General features: G+C 33.4%; 2 protein-coding genes across 3 annotated transcripts; both read left to right on the top strand.

Annotated features, from left to right (window-relative positions):
* The first annotated feature begins 4323 nt into the window (after window positions 1-4323).
* LOC131042510 (protein PHLOEM PROTEIN 2-LIKE A10) lies at window positions 4324-6452 on the top strand. The gene has a single exon (XM_057975825.2). It carries the CDS (start codon window positions 4704-4706, stop codon window positions 5925-5927), a length of 1224 nt encoding a protein of 407 aa, XP_057831808.2. The 5' UTR covers window positions 4324-4703; the 3' UTR covers window positions 5928-6452.
* Window positions 6453-10510: 4058 nt separating this feature from the next.
* Window positions 10511-13653, top strand: LOC131042511 (uncharacterized). Of its 2 annotated transcripts, XM_057975828.2 has the most exons (8): window positions 10511-12046; window positions 12162-12224; window positions 12329-12403; window positions 12534-12605; window positions 12730-12940; window positions 13036-13104; window positions 13195-13308; window positions 13424-13650. In XM_057975828.2, exons 1-5 carry the CDS (start codon window positions 11456-11458, stop codon window positions 12736-12738), a joined length of 810 nt encoding a protein of 269 aa, XP_057831811.2. In that variant the 5' UTR covers window positions 10511-11455; the 3' UTR covers window positions 12739-12940; window positions 13036-13104; window positions 13195-13308; window positions 13424-13650. The 2 variants fall into 2 exon arrangements, with proteins under 2 accessions (XP_057831811.2, XP_057831810.2); XM_057975827.2 differs by having other exon boundaries at window positions 12534-12940; window positions 13424-13653.
* The last annotated feature ends 400 nt before the right edge of the window (window positions 13654-14053 follow it).

Below are 14053 nucleotides of genomic sequence, written 5' to 3'. Positions count from 1 at the left end.
TGCTACCCACTCTTCATCAAATGATTTCATTTAAGGGTTTTCTTCGAAGACTTCAATTTCTTTAAGAAATGGGTAGTCTTCACCAAAAGATTATTTTAAAGGATTTAACTTGAGAAGAAATGGGTACTCTTCACTAAATGATTTGATTAATGGTTCAGTTTCTTTGTGGAGTAGTGTAAAGAAGTATTGTGGATAGATAGTGGTGAATATTGTATTCAGAATAATGTTGTTTTCTTCCATTATGAGTTAAAATCTTTTTGTTGAGTGACTTTGTGATATACACATTATAAGATCCTAATAACTAATGATAGTGAAACATTTGGGTACTCTTCACCAAATGATTCTATTAAAGCTTCAACTTCTTTGTGGAGTAGTGCAAAGAAGTATTGTTCTTACATTATCAAAGTAGTAAAGATCTTTTTATTACTCTCATTCTCAAGGTCTACTTATTATGTTTTGTTCTCAAGTAACAATGAATTCAAGAATAGACTAGTAGAGCTTATTGTTGACAACAACTACCAAAAGAATTTGATTTTACCAGAAATGGTAGGAATCTTTGATTGCTAAGTATAACACAATCACACCCATACCACTTAAGGGGGAGGATAAAGGAAGAATATTTGACACTTGTGTTTTATGAATGTTTAGTCACATTTTTTATTGATCTATTCTAGGCTATAGTTGGTTGTCTTGTCAATCCTCTTAACTATTATAAATTGAAATTTAGAGCACTTATCAATATCATCTCAAGGTTGTCTTTAATCATTTCTACAAGATCTACTAACTTAAAAATGGGTAAAGTGTGTATACACATTTGTTTGATTGATTTGTTACTCTCAAGTAGAAGAATAATTAAAAATTCCAATCTACTTAAGTTTCACTTATCAATGTGATCACAAGGTTGTCTTTAATGGTTTCTAAAAGACCTACTAACTTAATAATGGGTAAGTGTATATACACATTTATTTGATTAGTACTTTACTCTTAGGTAGGAGAATAATCAAATAAATATAATCTACTTAAGTTTCTTATAATGTATCATCTAAGTAGCAAAGGCAAATAATGTTAATAGGATCTACTTATGACTTCTCCAATGTTTTTAAGGAGCCCAAAGAATTTCCTCCTTTGTGGTGCACTATGCATTCTATTGAGCTTACTCAATTACATAATCACTCATCTTACAACATACACTTATTGAGACTATTGAGATGGAACACTCAATCATGAAGAGTTGCTCAAATCAAGATGTCTTTTATAGTATTAGCCAATATAATTCTCAATGAAGATTATGTTATCTTTGACATACAGTAAATTTTTCATTATAAGTGATATCTTTCTTAAATTTAATCATGGCCCCTTCATCGAAGTTCAAAATCAACAACATTATCAACTTTGAGATTAATCATATTATCAAGAAAGTTGAATGTGGGTCCTATCCATAAATGTACACTTGCTTTGCGATTTTTGTATTTTAATATGTTGTGAAATTTAAAGACGAAGTTAAACACTTTACTAGTTAAAATTAAAAATTTATTCTAAGCCTTGTCATTGCTTTACTTGAGTAGCTAATAATTGAACGAAAATCTCAATCTCACTTTAATGATAAATAATTGCTTTGATTCTAGACAAAAAATCTATAAAACAAGACTTGGAGAATTATGAAACAATGATAGCAAGATTTGACAAAAATTTTGATAGTAGAATCAATTTTATTACAAAATTATATAGACACTAAATAATATGCCTCCTTAACATGTTAACTTACATATGCTTTTCTAATAAAATCAGCATAACCTTGCAAGGTAGAGGATTTCCACTTTGCACTATCCTTATTAGTTCCATTAATATCAAGAATAAATAATGATATTATTCTTTTTTATAAAGAGAGGGATTCGTATGGATATAGTCGGTATCGCTTGGGCTGCTCTAATGGTAGTTTTTACTTTTTCTCTTTCACTCGTAGTATGGGGTAGAAGTGGGCTTTAATAGAATTAATAGTCTTTTGAATCATTCTGTTCAAAATAAATAAAAAATGATTTTACAATGATAATTACGTATTATCATTAATTATCTAGTAATATTGAATCATCAATGATATGATCAAAATAAAAATGAATGATCATGTTATGAATACAATTCTACTTCATGTTTATCAAATATGAAGTAGTTCAATAGTTATATATATATATATATATATATATATATATATCGAATTAATATTATTAAGCATAGTATTATTTACTATGCATATGTTAAAGAATATGGAGCATTATTATGCTGCTCTGTCCCAATTATACATAGACCCCTTTTCCATATCAATTTTTCCCCTTTAAGATTTCCAATTTTGTATTTTACTATGTACTAGTTACTAGTAAATAATGTTTTCTACCGTATTCGTATTATAATAAAAAAAATTGATAAATAGAAAAAAAATACTTTTGCAAGTAGGTTATACTCAGAAGAACACCTATGTTCTATCTACATAAAGTTCCTTTTTCCATAGATATATAAGAATGATTAGTTTCATTTTTTTTATCAGGTATTGATAAAAAAGTACCCATGAAACAAATGATAATTTAGATCTACTTATCCAAAATTTGTGTAGAAGAAGTAGTACAAAAGAAAAAGGAAAGGAAAAAATTTTCGTTTGTACTACTTCTCAAAAAAAAAATATCTATTCTTAACCCCTATTACTTTTTTTTTTACTGAGGATCTAGATGAATTCTAGATGATCAGTAATCACTGTACTTCAGCTTGACTCGTCGTTTTTACGTAAATGATAAGTAGAAAAGCAGTAGGAAATCCAATGAACAATGCAATAGCAATAAATGCGAGATTATTTACTTCCATGATTGATTTTCCCTTCGTTTTACAATAACTCGAGATTTGATCTCATAGAGTATCTCATTTTTTTGTCAAAAAAAAAGGATTGAATCCATGGAGTAATTCCATCAATAGGATCAATCTGAGTAACGGAATTGAGCGGATTTGATGAATTCTTCAATATAAATTAATTAGTATAACATACTATTATCTCTTGTTCATATCGGATTTAGTAATACGGTCCCTAATGGATCGATCCCACCGTCTTATTAGTATAGTTCCAAGGTTTGACTCAATTCAATTTTATCGTTAGTAACAAATAACATCAGACATGCAAATTAAATTTGATTAATGAATCAAGTCTTTGTCTCAATCAAATATTTAGATGTTAATAACAATCCAACCTTTGCCCATTCGAGGATCAGAAAAGTATCATAAAGATTGCTCTGATGGATTATACCGATTGATTTGTTATTTTAATAGGACTAACTAATAATTAAAAACTTACCTTCATTAGAAAAAATCCCCCTCGCAATACGGGGATATAATAATAGATAAAACGAAAAAAAAAATGAATTCTTTCGTTCGGGTGAGAAGGGTGTCGAAGCTTTTACCTTATTTTAGAGAACAAATCACTGGGGGTAACTGGGGCTAAAAAAGGGGGAGGAGGTACAAAGTCCTAGTGATGTTGTTGATGTGAATCGTCCGAGTTATTCACTCAATAAATACATAATGAATTTCTGTTCTGAAGATGTTTTTGAAAAATTGGCCATAATATGGTTGCTTCCTTTTTAATTAGCAGCCATCCTCTATTATATATCCATTCAATTTTTGTTAAAAAAAACTTTGGCTCGCTAATTCTGGGTAGGTATTTCATTTTCATTTTCAAAATTATCAATATATTAGAAAAAAAGGCTGTCCTTTTTTTATAATATATTGATAAGTTCAATCAATCTAAGTCGATTGAAACCTTGAAAAGGGTAATTATTTCTTTTTTATTTTGCCCAAAATTATCTTATCCTAAGATAAGACCATGACCCTGGAATGAGTAGAATTCTTTGAATAGTAAAAGAAATAGAATTGAATTCTTATTTTAAGGATAATTAATTGGAATCTTTTTTATTTTTTTTAAATAATGAAAAAACGTTCTTTTCGTTTCTTGAAAAACGGGGAACTAGCAAATTTGAAATATTTTATTTATTTCCGAGCAAACAAAAATACCAGAGATGACCGCAGAGCATAGAGCTATATGCAGTATGGATAAAAGAGGATTGCAGATCTATGCTGATAATTCGGTGGTATAATCCACATTCAAAATGTGAAAAAAAAGAAATAATCGCTCAAACAATTGTTCACTTTATTGAATCAGGACTGACAGGACTCGAACCCGCAACTTCCGTCTTGACAAGACGGTACTCTAACCAATTGAACTACAATCCCACTAAAATTTTTATATTAAATAATATTTGAACCCTCTACAACACTAACTTTACCATTGAACCAACACAGACAAAATTATTGATAAGGCTGTTTGAAGATGAGGATATGGCTGGAACGATTAACACCCATCTTTTCATCATTGTTTTTTATTATTTCTGGTTTGAAGAAGACGCATTTGGATTGCATGGCAGAGCTTACAGGTCTTCACATGGAAGAGGCATTTAAACCGCCATGGAGATGTGGACAATTAACTAATTCGAACAAATCAACGTGGATATGGACCCTATAAAGATCATTTTTTTTGGTTTCTTTCCCAATCTCATTTAGGACAACAAATTATGTTTATCCATTCAAAAAAATTATTCCATACTGTACATATATATATAGATATCTCATAAAACATCTTTGTAGCTCCTGATGCATGTTACACAGAAAATATCATGGAATTGCAGAGAATAGTCCACCGTCTGAACAATAAACGCAAAATTTTGCTACTGGGTATCGCTGCAATCGCAGGTGGCAGCTATGGAATCTACAGGCTACACAAATCCCCATCAGTTGACAAAAGAAATTACAGATTGTTGTCCTTTCTTAGCTCCTTCACACGGATCACAGAAGTGGCATCTGTGTCTATAGAAACAGTGAGTTTTCTGTCGGATGAGATGGAAAATTTCGTGTCATCTGGTGAGGTACCCAGAAGTTTAAAACAGCTCAATAAGATCGCTCAGTGCAGTGAATTTAATCAAACCCTAACGGGGGTTTCATCTGCTATGGCTGCAGGCATTTTCGAGGGTTTCAATGCAGCTAACCCTAAAACCGATGTTGCGGAGAAGGCAGTTGACAAGCTTTTAACGGCGACTGGAACAGGTTTTATTTCTGTTCTTGTCGGAAGTTTCGCCAGGAATTTGGTTTTATCACTGTTTGAAAACATGCAAACCCTACAAACCCTGGAATCAAATTTTAGGCCATCTGAGTTCGTTGATGCGACGTTAAATAATGCTAAATTCAGGGGTTTCGTTGCTGAATGTGTTGAGGGCTTTGTGGGCACTGCCGTGGCAGTTTATCTGGACAAGACTGTGGACATTAATGTGTATGATGAGATCTTTTCTGCTCTTATAAACTCTAAGCATGAGGTTCAAATGAGGGATTTTTTAATGGGTATCTTCAATGGGGCCGCTGAGACATTTATTATGACTTTCCTTGGTATTTTGATGAATGGATCTGTGCCATCTGAGGATAGGAATGTTAAAAAAATTGCTGAAATTGAAACCCTAGTTAGAGAAAACAAGGTTTGCATCTCATCAGATTCTGTTAGTTTTCTAGAACAAACAAAAACTGATGATCTGATTTCTGGGGTTTCAAATCCTGGTTGGATTGAGAAGGTTTCCTATTCACTTTCAGTACCAAGCAATAGGAAATTGTTAGTGGAAGTTAGCAGCAGAATAATATTAGAGGCTACGAGATCTTTCTTTGAGTTTTTGCTGTGTAAATTTTCAGAATTCTTTACCAAAACACTTCCTGCTGCCTTCCATGATCTCTTACTAAGGCTTCTTCAGATTCTGAGTTTTGTAAGTTCTAAGTCTATGGATTTAGCCACGGTCTGTCTTGCCATGTTGTGGCATGCCCTGAGTGGAACGAGAATTTTGGAGGTTGTCACATGGTAAATAATATTTAGAGGAAAAGAGGGGCTTCTGGAAAGTCTTAGCATGGTGCCTAATTTTTTAAGTTGGGTGCAAATACATAGACAGGCAAAACCCAAAAGAGCAGTCATTCTGGGCTCCTTTATTGGCCTTGCCTTGCCTTACCTTCATTCATTCCTGTTTATTCATTTTTCTTAAGAAATGTCATGACTTAGCAACGAAGAATATGTATGTCCTTTATATTCAGAAACCTCGGGATAATTTTATTGCATTTTTCTGGGTTGTTGTTTGTAGTATAAGAACCTGTGGATCTAGATCCTTCATTGTATATGGGTTGGGGTTGCCAAATGCATTTTTTTCAAGAAAATGCTTTATATTCAGAACGCCTCAAAATAAGTCTGTCGACTTCTAAATGTACTGCATTTCTATGTTTCTAGTATTTAATAATGTGAATCTGGGTCGCTCATTCTATTGTATTGGTCAGGGTTGCCAAACGCAAATTCTTTGTATGTAACTTCGGAAATAGAATGGCACTTTTGCATTCATTCTTATACATGTTCAAATTTTTGGTTTTGATCCTTATTTTCTGAGAAGCGCAGTAGGTTAGAAGATTTGGTATTTGGACTAATAAAAATTGCAATCCATGAATCCTGGTTTTCAAATAGAAAAACATGATGACATGACGTTCAATGTACAATTTGTGATACTTGAATTCGTGTTCAAATATGTTGTTAAGTGAGGTGATTTGAGACGAATTTTGTCACAATTTTTGTCTAATACATAAAAGTTGAGACCCCATTGTTCCCTGTTCTTTAAAGTCTGCTGAGAGTTTAGTGGAAAATTTTGGAATCTTGAAATGAATATCATCCTTTTTGCCATTCACATTGACAGTATATAAATGATTTTTCTTGTCCTTGTACATTTTGGTTTGCTACTTACTATACTTCCAAACATGGCAGTGGATTTTTATATCTATTATTCTGAATTACGTACCATTTCCAAAACACAATATCGAAGCGGAGAGTATAACCATATCACTGTTGACTTTGCTGTTTGAGTCTTCATTTGCTCTTCACATGATCTCATGATCAATGGATATCACGGTTGGGTTGGAATACATAGTACTATCACAGTACTGGGGAGATTGGGTTAATTTTTCTTACTTCAACTAGGTAACCCTTGGTTTGCCTTTATGATCATTTATATCTTGCTGGTGATTAGTGTAAGTGTTAAGGTGACAACAGGAAATCGCTAAAACTAACAACGTGATTGTAGTAATTGCAACGATTTATTATAATTGAAGTTTTTGTTTACTCCTGTAGCATCTACAATTGGAAATTTTTGCAGTAGAGAGGGAAGCAATGATAAGGTGTTACAAAGATTTATACCATCGAATGTTTTTTGGTTTATACACAATATTTGCTAGTTGTTACTGTTGAATGCTTGGACAAAACCTCAAATATCGAGACTTCAACTTTTTTCTATGTGACTATTCAATGGAGGTTGATGTTGATAGGAAATTCACTTGAAGAGTCCTTACATAGACGACTGTATGATTTCCTATTATGTTTCAAACATATGTAAGTTGTGTATAAAAAACGGCTGTGCAATTTTGTTTTGTAAAATCTTCGAGATGTAATGTGTTCCCTTGCATTATCACCATTGTTGTTAGTGGGTTTGACTGATTATATGCAATGAACAGTTTTACTACTCAGGCTTTCTGTCTGACAATTTTTTTAGTATGAAATGGCAAAATCCCAACATAAAGCAGCTATTGTTGCAGTCGCTGGAGTGGAGAACGAAGCATTAGAAAAAGCTCATGACTTTTACTGGTACGTGCCTTACAGATAAAATTTTAGTCTATTAAATAGCATACTTTAAAAGCTGTTTTTCTGGTATAATCCTCTTTGGCATTGCTGAACTTCATGTCCTAGGATGGTGGCAATCTTTTGGTAGAGACCCGCAAGCATTCATAACGATAACCAAAAGAATAAAACTTGTTTACATTAAGCTGTTACCAGTTTCAATCCTTGAATTTGGCAAACACAGCTTACCGTGTTTTCTCATTTAGAATAGAGAATTTTTGTCCCAAATTATGCTTGTTGAAAGAGCCTTAGTTTTTTCTCGAAATCCCTAGGCTATTTTCTCGATGATCTTATTAGCCCATCTGTAAATTTGTTTGCTTCGAGATGGATAGGGTGGATTCCACGTAGTTGCACCAAAGGTTTTGAATAAGCAGATACAGAAAATGTGGATTTATCATTCTTCGAGAGAATAGATTAGTCGTGGTAGCATTCCTTGCTTAAAAACTCACGAGCGAATAATTGCACGCCACATTTGTTGTGTTCAATTTTTTACCAGCCTCTGCACTAGAAGAAAGAAAAAATGTAGATGAGAAAAAATGTAGATGTGTTAAAAATTTTACCAGTCTCTGCACTAGAAGAAAGAAAAAATGTAGATATTTTGGTTTTTCACATGTACATCTTTCTTATTTTTAAAAACTGCATACTTCTAAAAACCACTTTTTATAGTCCTACAAGTTCAAACAATAATGTCCATCTTTCTATTCAAGACCATTCCATGAGAGTTGTAACTTCTATGTTTAGTCAACCAAGGGAGGGTTTCTATCCTTCAAGTCCTTTAAGTGCTTATGTAATTGATGTAATTGAGAGTATACCTCTAAAAATTGTCTTTATGGTTTGACAAGTTCATATAATTAATGTCCATTTTTTATTGCAATTGTGTTGATTTCAAGTGTAACCTCTATGTTTAGTCAATTAAGGGTTTCTATTTTTTAGGTTCTTTACAGAGAACAATATTGGGCTTCACACAATCAAGTATTTATGTAATTGAGAGTATATATCTCTTAACTTCCTGCACAGCTATTGTCTTCAAAAGAACACCAAGGGTAAGTGCACAAAGATGGTGTGCAGAAAAGTTGACACACACCTTAAAAAACTTGTAAAAACAGGCACCGCGATCGCAGTACAAAAAATTCAAATCACCTCGTACGCGCTAAGGCACTAAGGTTCGTTGTCCCCGACCCTAAATGGACAAAAGCAAGTACGGGGTTCTTTAAAAAAATGACCATGTACGCACTTCTTTAGGACTCAGAACCGCGTACGCGCTACTTTAGGACTTAGTACCTGTATGCGGGAAAAGTGGGCGAATAAAACTTAATATGTGAAAATATTATAGAAAACTAGTCCACACACACACACAAGACTTCTTGATGCAAGCTATGGAGTAACGTAGTGTTACTCAGCTTCCCAAGGAGGGTCTCATGGTTCTCTATCTCACAATGTCCCTCAAACCAACGTTTTTGCTCTCAAATTACTGAGCAAAATGGTTTAGGGATGGCAAATATGAGAACGAGAGATGCTTTTGATTGATTTAGTATGAAATGGAGATTAAGCTATGTATGATTCTAAAATGCAATAAACTAGATGATAAGATGACGAGGTTAGTATGAATACTATCCTAACATGATATATTTAGTCTATGATTGAGCTATAATGATAAAGAAAGTATTCTAGCATGCATATTTAGTCTAATTCCTGATCTAAAAGAGGCTAAATGATGAACATATATGAAATGAAAAAGCTTGAAAGTATTTGGGCATAAGTATAATGCTTCAAATTTGAAAGATGATTGTTAAGAATGGAGGAATGAGAGCTCTATTTATAGCCTAAACAGGGCAATGGATGGTCAAGATTGAAAGGTTTAATCAAGGGCCAAGTTTGAAAGTTGGGGATCCATGTGCACAATTTGCACCAATGAAATGATGACAAGTGTCAACATAGGATTGGGTTGAAAGAAGAGGTTGGAGGCATTAAAGGCCTGAGAAGACCTCATGGTTATCTAAAGGCTAAAGGTCAAGTCTAAGTTAGGCTTACCCACTGGATTAAGAGTTAATCCAAGGATAAACCTTTGTGCAAATGATTAAGAGATAATCATGGTCAAAGAATTAATGGCCTGATGAGACCCTTGGGTTGGATAGAGGTTGAGTCAAAACAAATGTTTTAACCATGTGGGAGGGTTTGAATTAACCATTAATGGTTATTGGAGACTTTAGGGATTAAGTGGTTGAAGGTTGGAAGCCTTCAATGGTTTTCAAAGACTTTAAGGGTTTTGGTGGTTGAAGGTTGAAAACCTTTAATGGTTATCAAAGACTTTAAGCCATTTGAGAAGTGACTTCCCTTTGCTTAGGGATGTGACAAAATTTAGAGGAGGGTTAGGTTAATTAGAAGCGTTTAGAAGATTCTAGAAGGGATTAGGAAAGGGTTTGGGATTTTGCAAGTGGATGGAGGGATAATAGGATTTAATTGAAATAAAGAAATTCAATTTGGTTGCAATTTGGGGAAATTAAATAAATTAGATTTATTCAATTTGGGATAACTATTTAATTAAATTTGAATTTAATTAAAAGTGGATGGGGGGATTTAATTGAATAAAATGATTTATTCATTAAATGGGTATAGTGAATTTTATTTAAATAAATTGAGTAATTTATTTAATAAAATAGAGGAATGTGGATAATTTAATTAAATTGGATTTAATCAAATAGAGAAATGAACATAAAATATTCATTTAGGAATATGGTCACTTTTATACGTCTACAGTACCATGTACACGGTTTTAAGTCCTAAAATAGTGCATACGCGGTACATGTCAATAATTTGTTTTTTTGGGCAGACTGTGTTTTACTTTTCACGCGGCTGTGAGTTGGAAATTGGGGTTTTTTCTTGCTAAACTGCGCACGAGCTCGCTCTTTTCTCATCCAAACACCATGGATCAAGGTTGGATTTGCTTGATTTTTGTTTTTCTTTCGCAGTTTGCGGTTTTAAGTCCTAAAACAGTGCGTACGTGGTACCTATCAATTTTTTTTTTTTGGACAAATTGTGTTTTACTTTTCACGCAGCTGTGAGTTGGAAATTGGGGTTTTTTCTTGCTAAACCGCACACGGGCTCACTCTTTTCTCACCCAAATGCCATGGATCAAGGTTGGTTTTGCTTGATTTTTGTTTTTCTTTTGCATTTGTTCAAATTTTTTCACGTTTTGAATTTAAATTCGTTTATTTTGATTAGGTTTTTTTATTTTTGTTACACAAACCAAATTCTGAAAATCCACAACAAGATGCACCTCCTGAAAACCCCGAACAAAACCCACATAATGCACCTCCAGCGCCTCCTTTTGATCGTACACCTAATACACAGGAGCAATTGCTTAATCAGTTAGGGCAAAACACAACTTAAATAAATAGACTGGTTAATAAATTGAAAACATTTGAGCTTGAGCATCATAAATCTCTCGCCACTAGCCTAGAAACTTTAGCTAGTGGTGCCACTACAGTTTCCATTCAAATTACAAAATGGGGAAACTATAGGGATAGGTGTTGTCAATTTTATGCTAGTGGGTTATCATATGAGGGATTGAAAAACAAAAACATTAGTAAACAACAAATGTATGTCCTTTTTGTTAATCCTAAAACTGGTCAGTCATTACCTCTTAATGCAAAGAGGTTTCCCATACATTGGTGTACCAATGTGTAGATGAAGAATCTTTTTTGGCAGAGGTGGTGGATGGTCTTTGACGAACCAAAATGTAATAATTTTGAGGTGTCATTGTATTTTTTGAGGAAAGTATACTATGAATTTGTCCTCAATGTGCTACCTAATTATTTTGACATGAGAGAGTTTCATGGTAGAGGTGGTGACTCTACCCAAGATAGACCTGGAGCCCGTAGCCGAGTAGCCCAGGAGAGTCGTCACCCCCTAGCACCCAAACCCAAGGTGCATTTGACTGTCCCAGTAGACCTGAAAGAGTCGATAGAGCTACAGACTCTTCAGGCGGCCACAACATTGACTAATGTGATCATCCAGCATGGGACACAGTTAGCACACCCTCTTGTACCAGATGATGAGTCATTAGTTGTTGCAGGTGGCGCTAGTGAACCCATTCAGCATCTGTGTGCTACTTGCTCGGGGATATGCACAGGGACGGATGACGAGGCCACTGCAGATGGATCCACATCCCATTCGTGCATGATTTGTGGGAGTAGATGTCAGACCTGCATGGCTGAGGATGTGGCACTGACGGATGAGTTGATGGACATGTTATTTGGCAGTCAGTCGCAGACACAAGTGTGCTGATTTTGAATTCATAGCATTTTATTTATCAGTTACTTAAAATTTGTAATTGTAAATGATTTTTCATTTATAGATCAATTTAAATTGATACAAATAATATACATTTCAGGATGCAGCAACGATATTTGATATTCCTCCCACAATTACTGCAGCGGCAACTTCGACGCCTGAGGTATAAATTTTGTAACATGTTAAAATAGAATAGCACATTTTGAATTCAAAAAACTTACAAGATATACTGACTCTCTTTAATGCTTAACAATTTTTTGTTTGTAGACGTCAGAGGACCAAATGTCCCAAATTGATGATGTCACGCTCTCAGCAATCGATTTTGGCCTACAAGGCTATACGGTATCATATTTTGTACACCTTATTTTATGTATTCTTTTGATGGAATATGCAAATCATTTCATTTTAGATTTGTTAAATTATGTTTAATATTATATGTACTAATATCTCATATTAATTTTGTTTTTTTTAGGGTACCCCCTCCATCTCCAGGCCTCTTCCTCAACAAAAAAATTCCTCGAGGACGCCAAAATGTGGGAAGAAGGTAATTGAACACATTTTTAGTTGTACAATTGTTTGAAAAGGTTGAAATTGTCTTAGTTGGGATTTGTAGATTGATTAGTGTTTTTTGTATGTTTTATATGTACAACGGTCATTGAGCTATGTAGATATGTTGAATGCACCTGATACGCCCGAGGATCAAAGAGGGCGGAGCTATGTATCTCTACTTTATTTTCTTGATTTGATGATTAGATGCACGTGTACATGTGAACTTGTGATAAATTATAATCTTATCATTTTTTTCATACAAGAAATATCCATAGCTGCTTCATTAATGGCGAGCCCTCCTCCATGTACTGGGAAGCATCTCAAGTTCCGGTACACTTTGTTTGATATATTACATTAATTTTTTTTAACCTACAATACTTATCATTATATTAATTGTATTTAATCTTTGATCATTTTTCGTACAGTTAATAGCGACAGCTGCTCCATCAATGGTGAGCCCTCGTCGGTCTATTGGAGAAGCATCTCAGGCTAAGGTACACTTTTGTTCTCTATATTATAGATTTTATGGTTTTGATCTATATATGTTAGTACATTGTATTAATTGTACATTTAATCTACAATAGCCCCCTTCGCGGTTCAGCCATAGCTTGGAGCCTTTGAAATTTGTGTATGAGAAAACTCCTAAGACTAACAAGGAGAAGAGAGCGAAGATATTAGATTCGAGACCAATCGATGAGGTAATTTACATTTCAATTGCAAAGAAATTATAGTTAAATGCATAGTTATGTTGATAATTGTGAACTATTTTCTACAAAAATATTCTAACTTGGCTTTTGAATTGTGGTTTTGCAGCCATCTACAGAGCCGCGTACTGCATCGAAGAAGCTCGATTTTGATAATCCACCACATGTATATGATCATATAGTGTTAGTTGTGGTCATTGAATGACCAATACATGTAGATATATTCTACATTTTTATTGTATATTGATTTGGACATGGCATATGCCACATTTTTGTAATACTTGTATTGACTTGACATACATGCCTTTTTTTATATATATAAATGTTGATATTTGGTCCAATAAATGTGTATTGAGTTCATTATTGTGTATTCATTGTATTTGGTGGTTACCCTTTTATAAAGTTAAATGGTTGTTTTCCTATGTAATCAACAATATGAATATAAACAACAAAAATCTATGATATAAAACATTGCAATCGTGAAATATGATTTGATAAACTTTCTAAAATATTGAATTAACCCTACAAAACTCTTTGTATTGAGTTCATTATTGTGTATTCGTTGTATTTGGTGGTTGCCCTTTTATAAAGTTAAATGAATATTTGCTTATGTAATCAACAATATGAATATAAACAACAAAAATCTATGATATAAAACAATGCAATCATGGAATATGATTTGATAAACTTTCTAAAATGTTGAATTAACCCTACAAAACCCTTTGTTTCAATGAAAATG

The sequence above is a fragment of the Cryptomeria japonica genome, chromosome 1 (assembly GCF_030272615.1).
Source record: "Cryptomeria japonica chromosome 1, Sugi_1.0, whole genome shotgun sequence".
Classification (NCBI taxonomy): domain Eukaryota; kingdom Viridiplantae; phylum Streptophyta; class Pinopsida; order Cupressales; family Cupressaceae; genus Cryptomeria; species Cryptomeria japonica.
Note: the sequence above shows the minus strand (reverse complement) of the source record. Positions and strands in the feature narration are given on the sequence as shown.